Here is a 14834-nt window from a genome sequence, read left to right as displayed (position 1 = left end):
AACTCTCTGTTCTCCTTTTTCTCTATCAATCCCTTGTGACTTTACTTCCTGTCCTATCTTGCCCCCCATCTGTACCCAAGATCATAAGCATCTTCAATACCTTACTAGTTCTCCCTTTTTTTTCCCCTCTCTGATCGCCCAACAAATCTCAACCTTGAATTAACCAAGCCATCTACCATTCTCTGTTTCTAATCTCAGAATGCCAAGCACTTTTTGGGGATCACAAGCCATTACAAATTCAGAGACTCCAAACTCTCTGGGCTTCCGGTGCCACTTGGATAATTTTTTAATCTATTTATGGTGAGCTTAATTCTTAATTTTCCATATTAGCTATTCCAAACTTCACCACTCTTGGGCCTTCTACCACATCCCACTCCCTTCTCCCCAGTGTGCAGTAGATGATATTGTTTTCTACTTTGCTGAGAAAAATCCAAACTATCAGCTAAGTACCCTTTTCTGTACAAATATCAGAACCCACCTTTACCTCCTTTCCTTCAGTCTCAACAAAAGGTATAACTTTTTCTTTCAATACTAATCTCTTCATATATTCTGATTCCATGCCTTTCTACTTCTTCAGGAACCTCAGTCAATGCTGTATTCTCTGTTTCTTAATATCTGAAACTTATCCCATTATATGATTCTTTCCCCTCAGCTCAAATCTATCCCTTCTTTAAAAAAACAAAAAAACACTTACTACATACATACAATGGAATATTATTCAGCAATAAAAAGAAATGAGCTATTAAGCCACGCACACACATATACACAGAAAAGGGAAGAACTTTAAATGCATATTGCTAAGTGAAAGAAGCCAATATGAAAAGGCTGTGTACTGTATGATTCTAACTGTATGATATTCTAGAAAAGGTAGTAGTTGCCAGGGGTTTGGGGAGGGGTGGAGAGAAGGATGAAGCACAGGAGATTTTTAGGGCAGTGAATCTATTCTGTGTGATACTGTCATGGTGGATTCATTACATTATGCATTTGTCAAAAACCACAGAATTGTACAAAGCAGAGTGAACTCTAGTGTAAACTATGGACTTCAGTTAATAATAATGTATCAATATTGGTTCATCAATTGTAACAGATGTACCATACTAATGTAAGGTGAAAATAGGGGGAAATGTGGAGTGGAAAGAAGAAAGGAAATATATAGGAACTCTCTGTACTTTCTGCTCAATTTTTTTTTATGAATGTAAGACTGCTCTAAAAAATATAGTATTAAGTTAAAATAAAATAAATGTGTTAAAGTAACCCTTAGCCCATTAACCAGAGGTAACCACTACTAATAAATGTTTATATCTTATTTTATTCATTTTTTAAAGCAGTTAGAGCTTTTCCTTCATCCTGCATTACCCTCTGACTCCATCAGTCAGTCCAAAATGTTCAACCATATGTCAGACTCTGAATAAATGTTAAAGGTTCAAGGAAAACAAAGGAAATTTGTTCCCTACCTTCAGAGTTGGCAGACTAGAGGAAAAGTGTATAAGGAAATAGACAATTACAGCAGTCTTTATAACTCCTCACCTTTTATTCATTCCTCATTCTACCCTATATAATTAGACTCTGTCCTATCATGTCCACTGAAACTAGCCAAGATCACTAATGACTACCTTGTTGTTAAGTCCTTACCCAATTTCTCTGCAGATTTTAACACTTAAAACTCCACTTTTTATTAAAGCTCTCTTGTCCCTTGGCTTCTGTTAAGTAACTCTCTTCTTGTGTTTTCTTCCTGTATGATTGTTTTTCTCATCTTCTTGGCCATAGGTACTGATGTTCCCCCAGAGCTCTATTATTGTACCTCTTTTCCATCTTATAGTCTCGTGTTTTTACTGACTTTAACTACTGCCTACTTACTAATGACCTCCAAATCCATATATCCAAGAACCTTTTTAGCTCCCTCCCTATCCATGACCAAAGTTAAAGATATCCTATAAAAACTATCTATAGCTATGTCACAGAATCTCAAAGAGTATCCTCAATTGCCTCCTCTACCCTCCATTCTGAATTCGTTTCTTCTCATCTGATACCCCCGGTTTCCATCCTTTTGTCTAGTACCTGGATTTGCCATTCAGTCTTATTCAACTGGGTGTTTAACTTTCAATTGCAGAGAAATTCATGAATACTGCTCCTCAGATCATGCTGTACTGCAGCTCCAAGCTAGCCCTGCCTCAGTCCTGTACCCAGCCAGTTCCAGTGTTCTCAAACATTACTTGTCTGGAAGGGGATATTAGAAACTAGCTCAGATCTCTTACCTGAGCTTCAAAACTATATATGCCTGCTTTCATTATTACCTTTATGTCCTTCAGGTATCTCCAGGTCAGTCTGTCAAAAATCTCCTCCTGCTGGGTATCCTATCTCAGTGAATGGTCTTACCATCTATCCCAATTAGGATACATAAAATTATTCTTAACTGTTTCTCTCTTTCACTTGTCATATCCATGTCATCAAATTCTATATTTTCAAATCATACCCTTAATTTAATATTTATTATCACTACTTTATCATTTCTCTTGTGAATTACTGACTGGCTTTCTAACTGGTCTCCTTGCTTTTCATCTTGCTACTTCCAATATATTCTCCATGCTGCTACCAGAGGACTATATGATCATATGACTTTCAGCAGAAAATTGTTATGGTTCCCTATTGCATACAAGATGGTAATGCAGGATCTGCTTCATATCTACCTCTCCAACTTCTCTCACATCACTCACCAGCTTCTAAGTTTCAAAGAATGTACCAGTACAAGAGCCCAGTTATAGAAGAGCCTCAGAGGATGCTATATAATGAGTTATCTTAAATTACTAAACCCACAAACTTCCCAGAGCTCACAAGTCTGTGGTTGGCCAGGTCTAGGACTTGGCTCTGGACCTGACCATACTTCCTCACTATCATGACAAAACTCCCTCTAGATGGGTTATAGAAAAGAGCCAGTATAGCCCACTACAAACTTCCGTTTCCCCAACATAGCACCAAGCAGCGCAATTGTGTCTGTACTTGACACATTGGGGCCCAGCCCAGGTAGCACCACAACTACAATGGACTGGTGAAATATCCTTGAGAGTTCTGATATGGGCTGGAGAAATCTGTTAATAACACCACACTCCAGGGTGGGCATAAGAGAGTCTCAGGACCAAATTGAGCCAGAAAAGAATGTTTACCCCAGGTGCCTACCAGCAGCCTACCTGACATGAAGAACGTTAGTCAACATCTAAAGGAGCCAAGCTCATAGCCAGGAAAATGGTAGTGAATATTAATATTAGGTCCACAGATTGAGGCAGGGTCAATAACCTTGAGGACTAGAGGCAGGAAGGAATCAGGTATGCTGAATCAGGTATGCAAAATGGTACAAAATGAAGTCTGTGAACAAGAAGTCTGTACTGAAGCTTCCTTGTTATACAGCCTTGCCTCTGTCTTGCAATATTCCTCTCTAGCCCCCTTGTGGGGTAAAATAGGGATAGTGCAACACAGTGATGTCATTGTACCTAGCTCCCTTCCCAGTTCCCAAAATCAGGCAGAGGACAGCCAGAGACAAGACTTTTTCCAGAAACCGTTTACTAATAGGGAACAGTTACTCTCTCATGTCCTCAGGTTTGATTTATCATGGATTTGGGACTTGGAAGAATAGAGCCTGAAGATGGCCACTAATCATTCAGGATAGCTGGAGTAGAAAGAGGGCAAGAAGGGTCTGCCAAGCAGTGCTAGCTTGTCTCCTGTGTGATGGATCTTCTCCAAGTGAGTGGATGGACCAGGTCAGAGCTACAGAGGCTTAGAAACCAGCACAGGGTCTCTTTCACTTATCTTGCTTTTCTTTTCCCATCCTCCTAAGAGTTCTCATCACATTCCAGAAATTGCCCCCAGGTCGACCTTCTATAAAGTGTCAAGCTGCTGTTTGTTCTGGCTTATGTGTTCCAGAAAACAGAAAAGGTCGACTTCTCCTACAACAGACTGGCTGATCCTAAGTTTTCATTTTATGACAAGACTTTGGTGGAAGCAGTGAAAAGGGGAGATCGCTGGGTACACTTGTTTTTCCTGTCACTCTCATTGTGTCATACCGTGATACCAGAAGAGAAAGTAGAAGGTGAGAAGGGGCTTGAGGCCTCATGGACTGAGAATATGTCATAGAGTCTAGGCTGATTGGAGGGGGGGATGGTTTGATATCATTTGTAATGGCTTAATCTAAAGAACTTTCTAACAGGAAAAGTTGTCCAGCAATGGAATGGATAGTCAAGATAAGTAGCGGGCTCCTAGTCACTGAATATATTCAAGTGGAAAACAACGTCTTTGTCTTAAAGAAGATTCATTCATTGGATAGGGGTCAAACTTGGTGCTATCTAGCGAGCTTCGGATCTTGAGACTCTGTAGTATTCTGTCACAGAGTTTATCTGATTTATTGCCAAGATCAACCCCACTACCTCTGATAAGACTTCCTGAAGGATGAGTTGAGTCATCCTCTTGTTGCTTCACAATTTAAAGGTATCCCCATATACCCTAATTTCTTTAGTAACCAAATATGACTATGTCATCCATGAATTTATCAAAATCGTTTTCAGAAATTACTGATTTTAAATTAAGAAGACTTTTTTCCTTAGCAAACAAGAATTTAGGCAGCCAAGTAAATCACATCCTTCAAAGTCAATGTAGTCTTAATATAGTACCACCATGAGTAACACCTTATATTTGTACATCACTTTATAATTTTACAAGTTGCTTTCATTTATATTACCTTCCACAATCTTCACAACAGCCCTCTGCAGAACAAGAAAAATGCTCCTAGTTTTATAGCAAAGGAAACTGAAGCTAAAAGAAATTAAGTGCTGTACAGAAGAAACTAACACAGCATTGTAAAGCAACTATACCCCAATTTTTTAAAAAAGACATTGTGACGACTAAAATCCTATAGCTAAGAAAGGTATAAATGGGATAAGAACCCAAATCTCATGTCTTCTGGCCCCATGAGCTCCCACCCTTCCACAAGCCTCTCCGGGTCTGATATTCCAACAAGTTGGTATTACTTGAAGCATATTTGGACTTGTCTATGTTTACTGCCTTGAGTGACAAGGTAGGAAACACACAAGAAAGTAATCTGATTATCCCATAGACACTTCTTATGTCTGACTTAAAATTATACTCCCCCACCTACCTTATTCACAAGTATAAGATTCTGATGATGTATAACTGTTTTTAAAAATCAAATTAACCTTCAAAAGAGAAATAATCTAAAATATATCTCAGGTTATGGGGATTATTCTAAAAGAGGAGTTCCAGAAATGTCTTGAGTAATATCAGATTGAAAGATTGATTCAACAGAGTAAGTCATTTACCTTCCCAGGGTGAGAGTTTCAAAGGTGACAATACTCATTCATATATATATATATTTTTTAATTGTTTACTAAACTATCAATCTTACTACCTTATAGAAGTGTTCATCAAAGTGCAGCCAGTCCTATGCAGGAGCACTTTATGTAGGACCATATGCATGAGACTCACTCAGGAGATTTGTTAAAATTCAATTTCCTGGGCCATCCTCCCAGATTTTGTGATTCTGGATTCAGTAAGTTTGGGTGGGGCCCAGGAACCTTCATTTTTAACAATCTCCCGAGCCATCTTTACCCGCTAAAGTTGGAAAGCAACTGCCTATGTTTCGTTTGTACACATGTTCCGTGTACTTCTGTAATACTAACTCAGGTCTGTGAAATGAGTTGAGAATATTGGAAAGAATGAAAAAACTGACCTGTTCTATGCAACCTGGCCTTTTAGGGCCAGGCTTGGGTGGAAATTTTGAAGAAAGATGTCCCCTCCTGGGCTCCATCTTTATGTAAGCCACTTGGAAGACAATCCCACTTCTGGGTGGACTTCATCTGCACATCTCTATGGGCTCTGGCTGCTCTCTTCTCTCCTGCCAGGTGAGCTGACTTACCAGGCTCAGTCCCCAGATGAAGGTGCCCTGGTCACTGCTGCCAGGAACTTTGGCTTTGTGTTCCGTTCCCGCACGTCTGAGACAATCATGGTAGTCGAAATGGGGGAAACCAGAATCTACCAACTACTGGCTATTTTGGACTTCAACAGTGTGCGCAAGAGGATGTCTGTTATTGGTGGGTGCCCCTCCTAGTTGGCCCTCTCCCCTTATTTGTCTTTCATATACATTCACACGTTGACTTTCCCCTCTATCTACACACAAATGTTTTCTCCTGCCCACATGCCATTTCACAGGCACTCTGCCTCAAATACAAATACATAGCCATTACCACTTTCTCTCTCATAATCCTTTATATTTTCTCATATACACATATGTGAGCTTACTGCCATGTGCTAGGGCCCTTATTTAGTGATCCTGGGTAGTAGCTTGTCAGAACCCTCAAAGCTAAGATAAGAACAAAGAATAAACCCATAAAGCCTGAACTTGGAATAAGAAATGGGGGCAGACAATATAGAGGAAATTAATACTATCTTGCTCTCAGTTAGTTTGGGCCTCAGGCTGAAGGGGAAGAAAGTCATTTTTCATCCTTTGTCCTTATTAGGTGTGGGCCTTGGTCTGGAACTTGGACTTGAGAAGCTAAATGTGATTCTGTATCAGAGTCTTCCATAGGTGATACTGAACCCATGGAAAAACTGGTTCCAAAAGGTCCTCTCTCATTCTCACCAGCCCTCACCACATCACTCATCCTGTGTGACCACTCATTGAGTGCTTAGCCCCCAAAGGTGTCAGAAACAAATGTCATGGGAACAGCCTCCTGCTATCTCTCAGTGGCCCAGACAAGGTCTTGTAATAATGGACCTATATGGTTACTTTGCTTAATTTGCTTATCCTTAGTGAGGACACCTGAAGATCGCGTAATGTTATTCTGCAAGGGTGCAGACACGATCCTCTGTCACCTACTTCATCCATCCTGTAGATCCCTCAGAGACGTGACCATGGAACATTTAGATGTAAGTGTTTAGGTTGCAGGGGAGGGAAGCTGTGGATGGATCTGTGTATCTGGATGTGTGTCCATATATATGTCCCCATGTCAGTGTGTGTCAGTATGGGGTACATTGGTGTCTGTGTCTCTTTAATTGATAGAAGAATAAAAACTACCTCATTCTGTGGGATTCTCACTGACCACATTGCCACCTTCTGTGTGAAGGAGTTGGGTGGCCCAGGATCCCAGGGGCATGAAGAGGATTGTGTTGTCGGAACACTTACCACAGTCAGAACAGTTCATTCTATGATTCCTGGCTCGGGAGGTCCTGTGGTCACATCTAGAATTTGCTTCAGAATAGGGCCTGCTGGACTTACCTGGTGGCACAGTGGTTAAGAATCCGCCTGCCGGGGCTTCCCTGGTGGCGCAGTGGTTGAGAATCTGCCTGCTAATGCAGGGGACACGGGTTCGAGCCCTGGTCTGGGAGGATCCCACATGCCGCGGAGCAACTGGGCCCGTGAGCCACAACTATTGAGCCTGTGCATCTGGAGCCTGTGCTCCGCAACAAGAGAGGCCGCGATAGTGAGAGGCCCGCGCACCACAATGAAGAGTGGCCCCCGCTTGCCACAACTGGAGAAAGCCCTCTCACAGAAACGAAGACCCAACACAGCAAAAATAAATATAAATAAATAAATAAAAACACTACAATCTATTAACCACTGAGGATACACCTATAATAGTCAAGTTCCAGAAACCCACTCATGCAGAAGCACAGCTCCAAGCCCTCTAAGACAGGAATCCAGCAAACAGTCACACAAAAACAAGCAGCAGTCATAATTTGGCCCCAGGGCCCCAGTTTTCCCACCACAAGAGAAAAAAAAAACATACTAGTAAGGGATAAGTAAAAAATAATGTTAACACAGGCTGCTAAAGTATTCGTTGAGTGGATTAGGAATCTGTCAGTGTATTGTTAAGCTTGCCAAGTCCTCTTATCAGTATCATGCAAAATCAGTTTCTGCCATATCTCTTCCTGCTTTTTTTTTTAAATGGCTGATGTTGGGGCTTCCCTGGTGGCGCAGTGGTTGAGAATCTGCCTGCCAATGCAGGGGACACGGGTTCAAGCCCTGGTCTGGGAAGATCCCACATGCTGCGGAGCAACTGGGCCCGTGAACCATAACTACTGAGCCTGCACGTCTGGAGCCTGTGCTCCGCAACAAGAGGCCACGATAGTGAGAGGCCCGCGCACCACGATGAAGAGTGGCCCCTGCTCACTGCAATTAGAGAAAGCCCTCGCACAGAAACGAAGACCCAACACAGCCAAAAATAAATAAATAAATTTATAAAATGGCTGATGTATATTTTAAATTGCTGAATATATATATATATTTATTTATTGAGGTAAAATTGGTAGATAACAGTATATAAGTTTCATGGGTACACCATTATAATTTCATTTTTGTATTCACTTCAAAGTGATAACCACTTTGTCTAGTTATCACCCATCACCATACAATTGACCCCCTTCACCTATTTCACCCACCCCCCCCAACCCCTTTCTCCTCTAGTAATCACCAATCTGTTCTCTGTATCTATGAGTTTGTGTTTTGTTTGCTCATTTGTTTGTTTTTTTTTCATTTGTTTGTTTTTTAGATTCCACATATAAGTGAAATCGTTTGGTGTTTTGTCTTTCTTTATCTGATTTATTTCACATAGCGTAATACCCTCAAGGTCCATCCATCTCGTCACAAATGGCAAGATTTCTACTTTTTGTGGCTGTGTAGTATTCCATTCATCAATGGACATTTAGGTTGCTTCCATATCTTGGCTGTTGTAAATAATGCTGCAGTGAACACAGGGGTGCACGTATCTTTTTGAATTAGTGATTTCATATTCTTTGGATAAATACCCAGAAGTGGAATAGCTGGATCTGGATCATATGGTGATTCTATTTTTAATTATCAAAAAGACAAATAACAAAGGTTGGAGAGGATGTGGAGAAAAGGGAACCCTCATACACTGTTGGTGGGAATATAAACTGGTAAAACCACTATGGAAAACAGTATGGAGATATTTCCTTCTTAAGAAGTCTCTTGAGATCTTCTCTCAGCCTTCTTTTTTATAGCTTCACCTGCCAACAGTACAGAGGTTTAAGAGATAGCATTCTCTGCAGATACTGCCTTATATTAATTTTACCTGACAGCTAACATGAAGTACTCAGGAGTTACACAGAGAACTAAGAACAAAATATCAAGATGATAAATTCTGTTTCTCTTTGCTCTTATAATGCCAAAGTGAATTATTTTGAAGCTCACTATTAAGTTATTATGGGGACTTCCCTGGCAGTCCAGTGGTTAAGACTTCACCTTCACTGCAGAGGGCACGTGTTTGATCCCTGGCCGGGGAGCTAAGATCCCACATGCCGCGCACAGTGCAGCATCTAAAAAAAAACAGTGATTATGTAGAATTGTTATTCAATTCTCAACACACAAAATCTGCTTCTAACCCTCCTTCAGTTAAATATAAATTGTGCCCTAAACTACCCACACTCTCACCTAGCTTTCCTTATAACCAAGAGTATACTTCCGTAAGATAGTTAGCTATGCGTGGTTAGGATATATTGGTGGCCAAAGAGCAAAAGATGCTGACTCACCCAGAGAGCATTTCAGCAGTGGCCTCATTAACACTACTGGCAATGACTAATTAACTGAGCCACCCAGCTGTAGACAAATACACAAATTTGCTATTTGAGATGCCCATTGAATACTTGATGAACGAAGGCAGGGAGAGATGAAAATAAATAAATGTAAGCCTGTAAAAAAACAGTAGCACCCTTGATTATTTGTTATAAGAATTCCTTTGCACTTTATTACTCTCTTCTTTCTCATCTTATAGACATCATTATCTTCTCTTTAGAGGGTGAATTATTATCCCAATTTTACAAGAAATAAATCTAGAAGGCATCATTCTTTATGAGGGTCGCACAGCAAATTACCTAACCACAGGTGGAAGTTAGAATCTGCTGTCTCTCGGAAGTACTCTCAGCCTTTATCCCCAGCTATGCTGGCACCATCCTTAGGACATTTGACTGAGAAAACTGAACAGGTGCTTTCTGGTTAGGCTAGGTACTAGCCCTGTGATATTAACCAATAAACCCTATCTTGCAGGCAGATGGAGCCTGTGGGGTTACTCTGTCATTCCTTAACTCAGCCCTAACCCAGCCCAAGTGCACACGTGTCTTCCAGGATTTTGCCAGTGATGGCCTTCGCACCCTCATGGTGGCCTACCGAGAACTGGACAATGCATTCTTCCAGGACTGGAACAGGAAGCACAGTGAAGCCTATCTGTCTTTGGAGAATCGGGAAGATAAAATATCAATGGTCTGTGAAGAGATCGAAAAAGACCTGACGGTTAGTGTGAGGAAGCCAGGGACAGATTGGAGGCAGGATTGGGGGCGGGGGAGCAGTCGGGAGACTGAGCAAGGGCTCTGAGAATGGCTTCCAGCAAATCATAGGTTCAGGCTCTCTCTGGATACTAGGTACTGGAATCCAAGCTGATTCAGGATATCTTGGATCTTTGAAATCCATAAATAAGGAAAGAATGTACTTGTTGTAAATTTCATCTTTCTGGTAGTGTTTCTTATCCCAAAGCTGTCCACAGAAGCTAAGAAATCTGGAAGAAATCAGGGTCTGAATAATGTACAAATTAGATGATCCAGAACTAATTGATGGAATAATCAAGACAATAATGTTCACTCATTCATTCAACATATTTGTTAAGTGCCTCCTATGTGCCAGGTACTGTTTTAAGCCCTGAGCATGTAGTAGTAGGCAAAACAGACAAAAAAGTAATATATATACAGTATGTTAGGTGATGACAGTTCTATGGAAGAAAATAAAGCCAGGAAGAAAGGTAGGGAGTATCAGCATATGTGTGTGTATTGTAGAGGGTAGAGTATAATTGCTATTTTAAATAGGGTGCTTAGTCTTCACTATGAAGGAGACATCTGAGCAGAGACCTGAAGAAGGTAGCAAACCAAGCAGATCTCTGGGGAATCAGTTTTCCAGAAAGAAGGAACAGCAAGAACAAGGACCCTGAAATAGGAGCAGACCTAATTTGTTAGTAGAACAGTAAGGCAGCTCATGTGGCTGGTACAGTGTAAGTGAGGAGGAGACAATAAAAGGACATGAAACAGAGAAGCAGTAAGGGGTCTTGACAGGCCCGTATAAAGACTTATAGTGAGCCATGGAAAACAGTTGAAGAGTTCAACCAGAGAAGTGATGTGATAGCTTTTAAAATGATCAGTCTGGCTGCCATGTTGAGATTATACTGTAGGGGAGCAAATGCAGACCCAGGGAGACCATTTAGAAAGTAGTTGCTTTTCCGGTTTGCAAGGCAGAAATAGAGACACAGACGTAGAGAACAAACATATGGACACCAAAGGGGGGAAGAGGGGGTGGAATGAACTGGGAGATTGGGATTGACCTATTTACACTAATATGAATAAAATCGATAACTAATGAGAATCTGCTGTATAGCACAGGGAACTCTGCTTCGCTGTACAGTAGAAACTAGCACAACATTGTAAAACAACTATACCCCAATAAAAAAAGAAAGAAAGAAAGTAGTTGTAATAGTACAGGCGAGAAATGATAATGGCTTGGACCAGATAGAAGTAGTGGAAGTGGTGAGAAATGGTCAAATTCTGTGCACTTTTAAAAGTAGCACAAACAGAATTTGCTGATGGTTTAGATTATAGAATATGATACAAGAAGTTAAGGATGATCCCAAAATTTTTGACCAGATTGATACAGGCTCTGCTATAAAAAGAGAAATTGCTGATACCAAATGGGAAAATTTAGAGATCCCAAAGGTCACAAATCTCCTTCCATAGTCAGTTCTGTGGTTAGTATTTCTAGTCTGTCCTTTTAGAGGCCTAGCAGAAATCAGTCAGTAGTTTGTCCAGCTGTCAGTTCCTCAGACCCAGTGCCGGTGCCCATCCCTGTGTTCAGTCGGTACTATTAGGGTATCACTGAGAGACGGCATGGTGTTGGACCAACATACTTTCAATGTAGTGTGGGAAAGGCCTTGAAAACCTTAGAGGCCCTAAGTAGGTACAAACAAATGAAGTTCACCCAAGCCCTTTTAGAGTTGAAAAAAAAACTGGAGTTGGATTTGGGGATCCCTTGTCTGGGACCCACTGCTTTTGGAGACCAAAGCCAGGAAACGTGCTATGAAGCAAGGGAGAAGTGAGAGTGTGTTGAGAAACAGAGGATTTAGAAGTGGCACAAAGCTTCATGTACGACTTGGGCAAGTCTTTTCCCTCTTTGGTTCCTTATATTCTATGTTTCTAAATTTGATTTCAGTGTGTGGTTGTAAAGCTGTCTGTTGAGGGGCAGAGTGTAGTGAGTTTTATACCATTGGGGTCCTCGTGCCAGGACACAGCCAGCTTACTAAAGAGGATGCTGAGGTGCCAGCCGAGTTGTTGGGTACCACTAAATGCAGTGAGCCTCTTCCTTTGCCTCACGCACTGATATTTCTGTTCAAAGCTGTTAGGGGCCACAGCCATAGACGACAAGCTGCAGGATGGAGTACCTGAGACGATTATCACCCTGAACAAAGCCAAAATTAAAATCTGGGTTTTAACTGGAGATAAGCAAGGTAAAGGGGAGCTCCTTGCCTGACCAATTCTCTTCCCTGTCCACCTTAGCCATTTCTTCTTTTTCTTTTTCATTTCCTTTTTTTCTTAGCCATTTATTTGACAAATACCTTATAACCCAGGTCAAGTCGTTAGAGGACACCTTCACTCCCAGTCTTGCGTATAATTTGCTAAGCATATATAGTACTTTATGCCAGATACTGTATTAGGCATGGAGAACACAGAGATGAATCAGTCAGACATGGCCTCTGTCATCCAGGAACTCACAAGCTAAAAACTTTTAGGGTTGTCTTTGACTATACCCTCTCTGTTGTCCCAAAGATTTACTCTCTTACCATGTTCCACTAATTCTTCTGAAAATCCTCTTAACTATGCCACCACCCTAGTTTAGCCTTTGTCCCCTGTTGGCTGTACTTCTGCAGAAACTTCTGAACTGATCTGTCTCTTGAGCTTATTAATTTCAATATAGCCTACGTACAACCATCAGTTTAACCTTCCTAAAATACTGCTTTTGTGATGTTACTCCTCTCCTCAGGTACCTACAGCAACTTCACATGGTAAAGTCGGACTCCACTGTCTGGACTTCAAGACCTTGATAATCTGTTGCTACCTACACATCCTTATCTCCGTCGTAATGTGACCATATCTTCATTACGTCCTGAACCAATTCCTGTTCTATGCCCTCTGTTTGGATTGTTTCCCCATTTGAAATTCTTTTTCCCCCTAAACAAATCTTACTCATCCTTTAAGGCCTTGCTATAAGAAACTTTCTAAGACAATTGCAATCTCTCCTCTGAATTTTGATACTACTTGTAGCCAAGGTTCAGGACTTAATTAAAAAAAATTGTTTTCCTTAGTATGACTTTATTCCAAATTCAAGATTTCTTGATGCAAAGGAAAGACTACAACCTAAATATATCTCAGTCCCCCATAAAATCTAGCATAGAAACAGGCACAGTGCTGTTCAAGGAAATATACCCAGATTGCCGGAAGTGAATACAGACAGGAATTGCTTTAAGGAATAAGGGAAGGCTTTGTAGAGAAAGCTAAGCCAGAATGATCCTAGTTATTGATAAATAACTTGCAAGTCTGTACCAGGTAGACATTTTCCTCTGGATGTTTGAATATAGTCTCCACTGGCTCACGAAAAACACACTTTGACTGTATCCATGGCAAATATGGACATATGGGCTCTGCAGGCCACTGTTTAGTGCCTTTGTACCTGTACACTGTAAAGACCCTGTTCCAGCCAAAATGCGACCTGTGTTCCCCCTTGCCCTGCAGAGACTGCTGTGAACATTGCCTATGCCTGTAACATATTTGAGGATGAAATGGATGGGATGTTTATCGTGGAAGGCAAGGATGATGAGACTGTTCGGCAAGAACTCAGGTATGATGGGAGAGCTGCCACAGCCTGTCCCTGGAACCAAGATTTCCCACCCATCACTTCACCCAGTATGGCTCCTACAGTACCAGAAAGAACAGAGGAGAAATGGGGGAGGGAAAAACAAAAAAACCTAAAATATTCGAGAGAATTTTGTGAAGAAGCATTAGGGCTCAAGGAGTTGGAGTGTGGAGGTGGAGAAGTGTTGTATGTAGATGGTCTGGGACCTAAGGCTGTGGCAGGTCTCAGAAAGCAGTTGAGTATGAGGCCCTGGGAGGTGCTCTGCAGAGGACACATTTTCCTTCCTAAGCTCTGGGGCTTCAGATCAGACACTAACCATTACGCTTGGCTTTCAGGTCAGCAAGGGAAAAGATGAAACCTGAGTCTCTACTGGAATCAGACCCGGTAAACAGTTACCTCACCACAAATCCCCGAATGCCCTTCAAAATACCCGAGGAGATGCCCAATGGCAACTACGGCTTGATCATCAATGGCTACAGTCTGGTGGGCAACACAGACCTACAACTCTGTTCTCTTCTTCCAAGGAACTTTTTTCCTAGGTCCAACCCACTTCAGGGAAATTTCAAGATCCTTTTGCTATTCCATGAGTTACCCTATTCCCCCTTCCTTCAGGTGCCCTTGCCTGTCAGACACCTTTCCCCAGCCTTCTCTAGGCAGGAATAACGAGGAAAGAGAAGCCAAGGGCATAGTCCTTTCTTATCCAAATTCTTCACTACTGATGTGGCCCATCACATAGGGGAAGGGGGGGAAGTGAGCAGAACCAGGTCCTCCAAAAAATCACTTGGCCTTATAACCCAGTCAATTGATTTGACCCAGTGAGAGACCCTCACTGGTTTTCCACTGGAGGCTGGGTCAGGATGCCTAGAACTGA

The 14834-nt window shown here is 41.5% G+C and overlaps 1 protein-coding gene and 1 long non-coding RNA gene across 3 annotated transcripts in view; one reads left to right on the top strand and one right to left on the bottom strand.

Annotated features, from left to right (window-relative positions):
* The window catches only part of LOC132523553 (phospholipid-transporting ATPase FetA-like), a 48464-nt gene that overhangs the window by 24889 nt on the left and 8741 nt on the right, over window positions 1–14834 (top strand). Inside the window, exons 9-15 of the mRNA XM_060154889.1 lie at window positions 3916–4081; window positions 5907–6095; window positions 6815–6930; window positions 10145–10309; window positions 12449–12560; window positions 13843–13948; window positions 14299–14446. Coding sequence (XP_060010872.1) covers window positions 3916–4081; window positions 5907–6095; window positions 6815–6930; window positions 10145–10309; window positions 12449–12560; window positions 13843–13948; window positions 14299–14446 — 1002 coding nt within the window. The remainder of the gene's footprint in view (window positions 1–3915; window positions 4082–5906; window positions 6096–6814; window positions 6931–10144; window positions 10310–12448; window positions 12561–13842; window positions 13949–14298; window positions 14447–14834) is intronic.
* Window positions 8524–14834, bottom strand: part of LOC132523556 (uncharacterized) — a 43952-nt gene continuing 37641 nt past the window's right edge. For both annotated transcript variants that reach the window (XR_009541558.1, XR_009541559.1), the window contains 2 exons: window positions 10187–10281; window positions 8524–9339 (listed from right to left, as the gene is read on the bottom strand). This is a non-coding gene — a long non-coding RNA (uncharacterized LOC132523556). The remainder of the gene's footprint in view (window positions 9340–10186; window positions 10282–14834) is intronic.

This window comes from Lagenorhynchus albirostris, chromosome 7 (genome assembly GCF_949774975.1).
Source record: "Lagenorhynchus albirostris chromosome 7, mLagAlb1.1, whole genome shotgun sequence".
NCBI lineage: Eukaryota > Metazoa > Chordata > Mammalia > Artiodactyla > Delphinidae > Lagenorhynchus > Lagenorhynchus albirostris.
The sequence above is the reverse complement of the archived record's forward strand: the minus strand, read 5'-3'. Positions and strand labels throughout refer to the sequence as shown.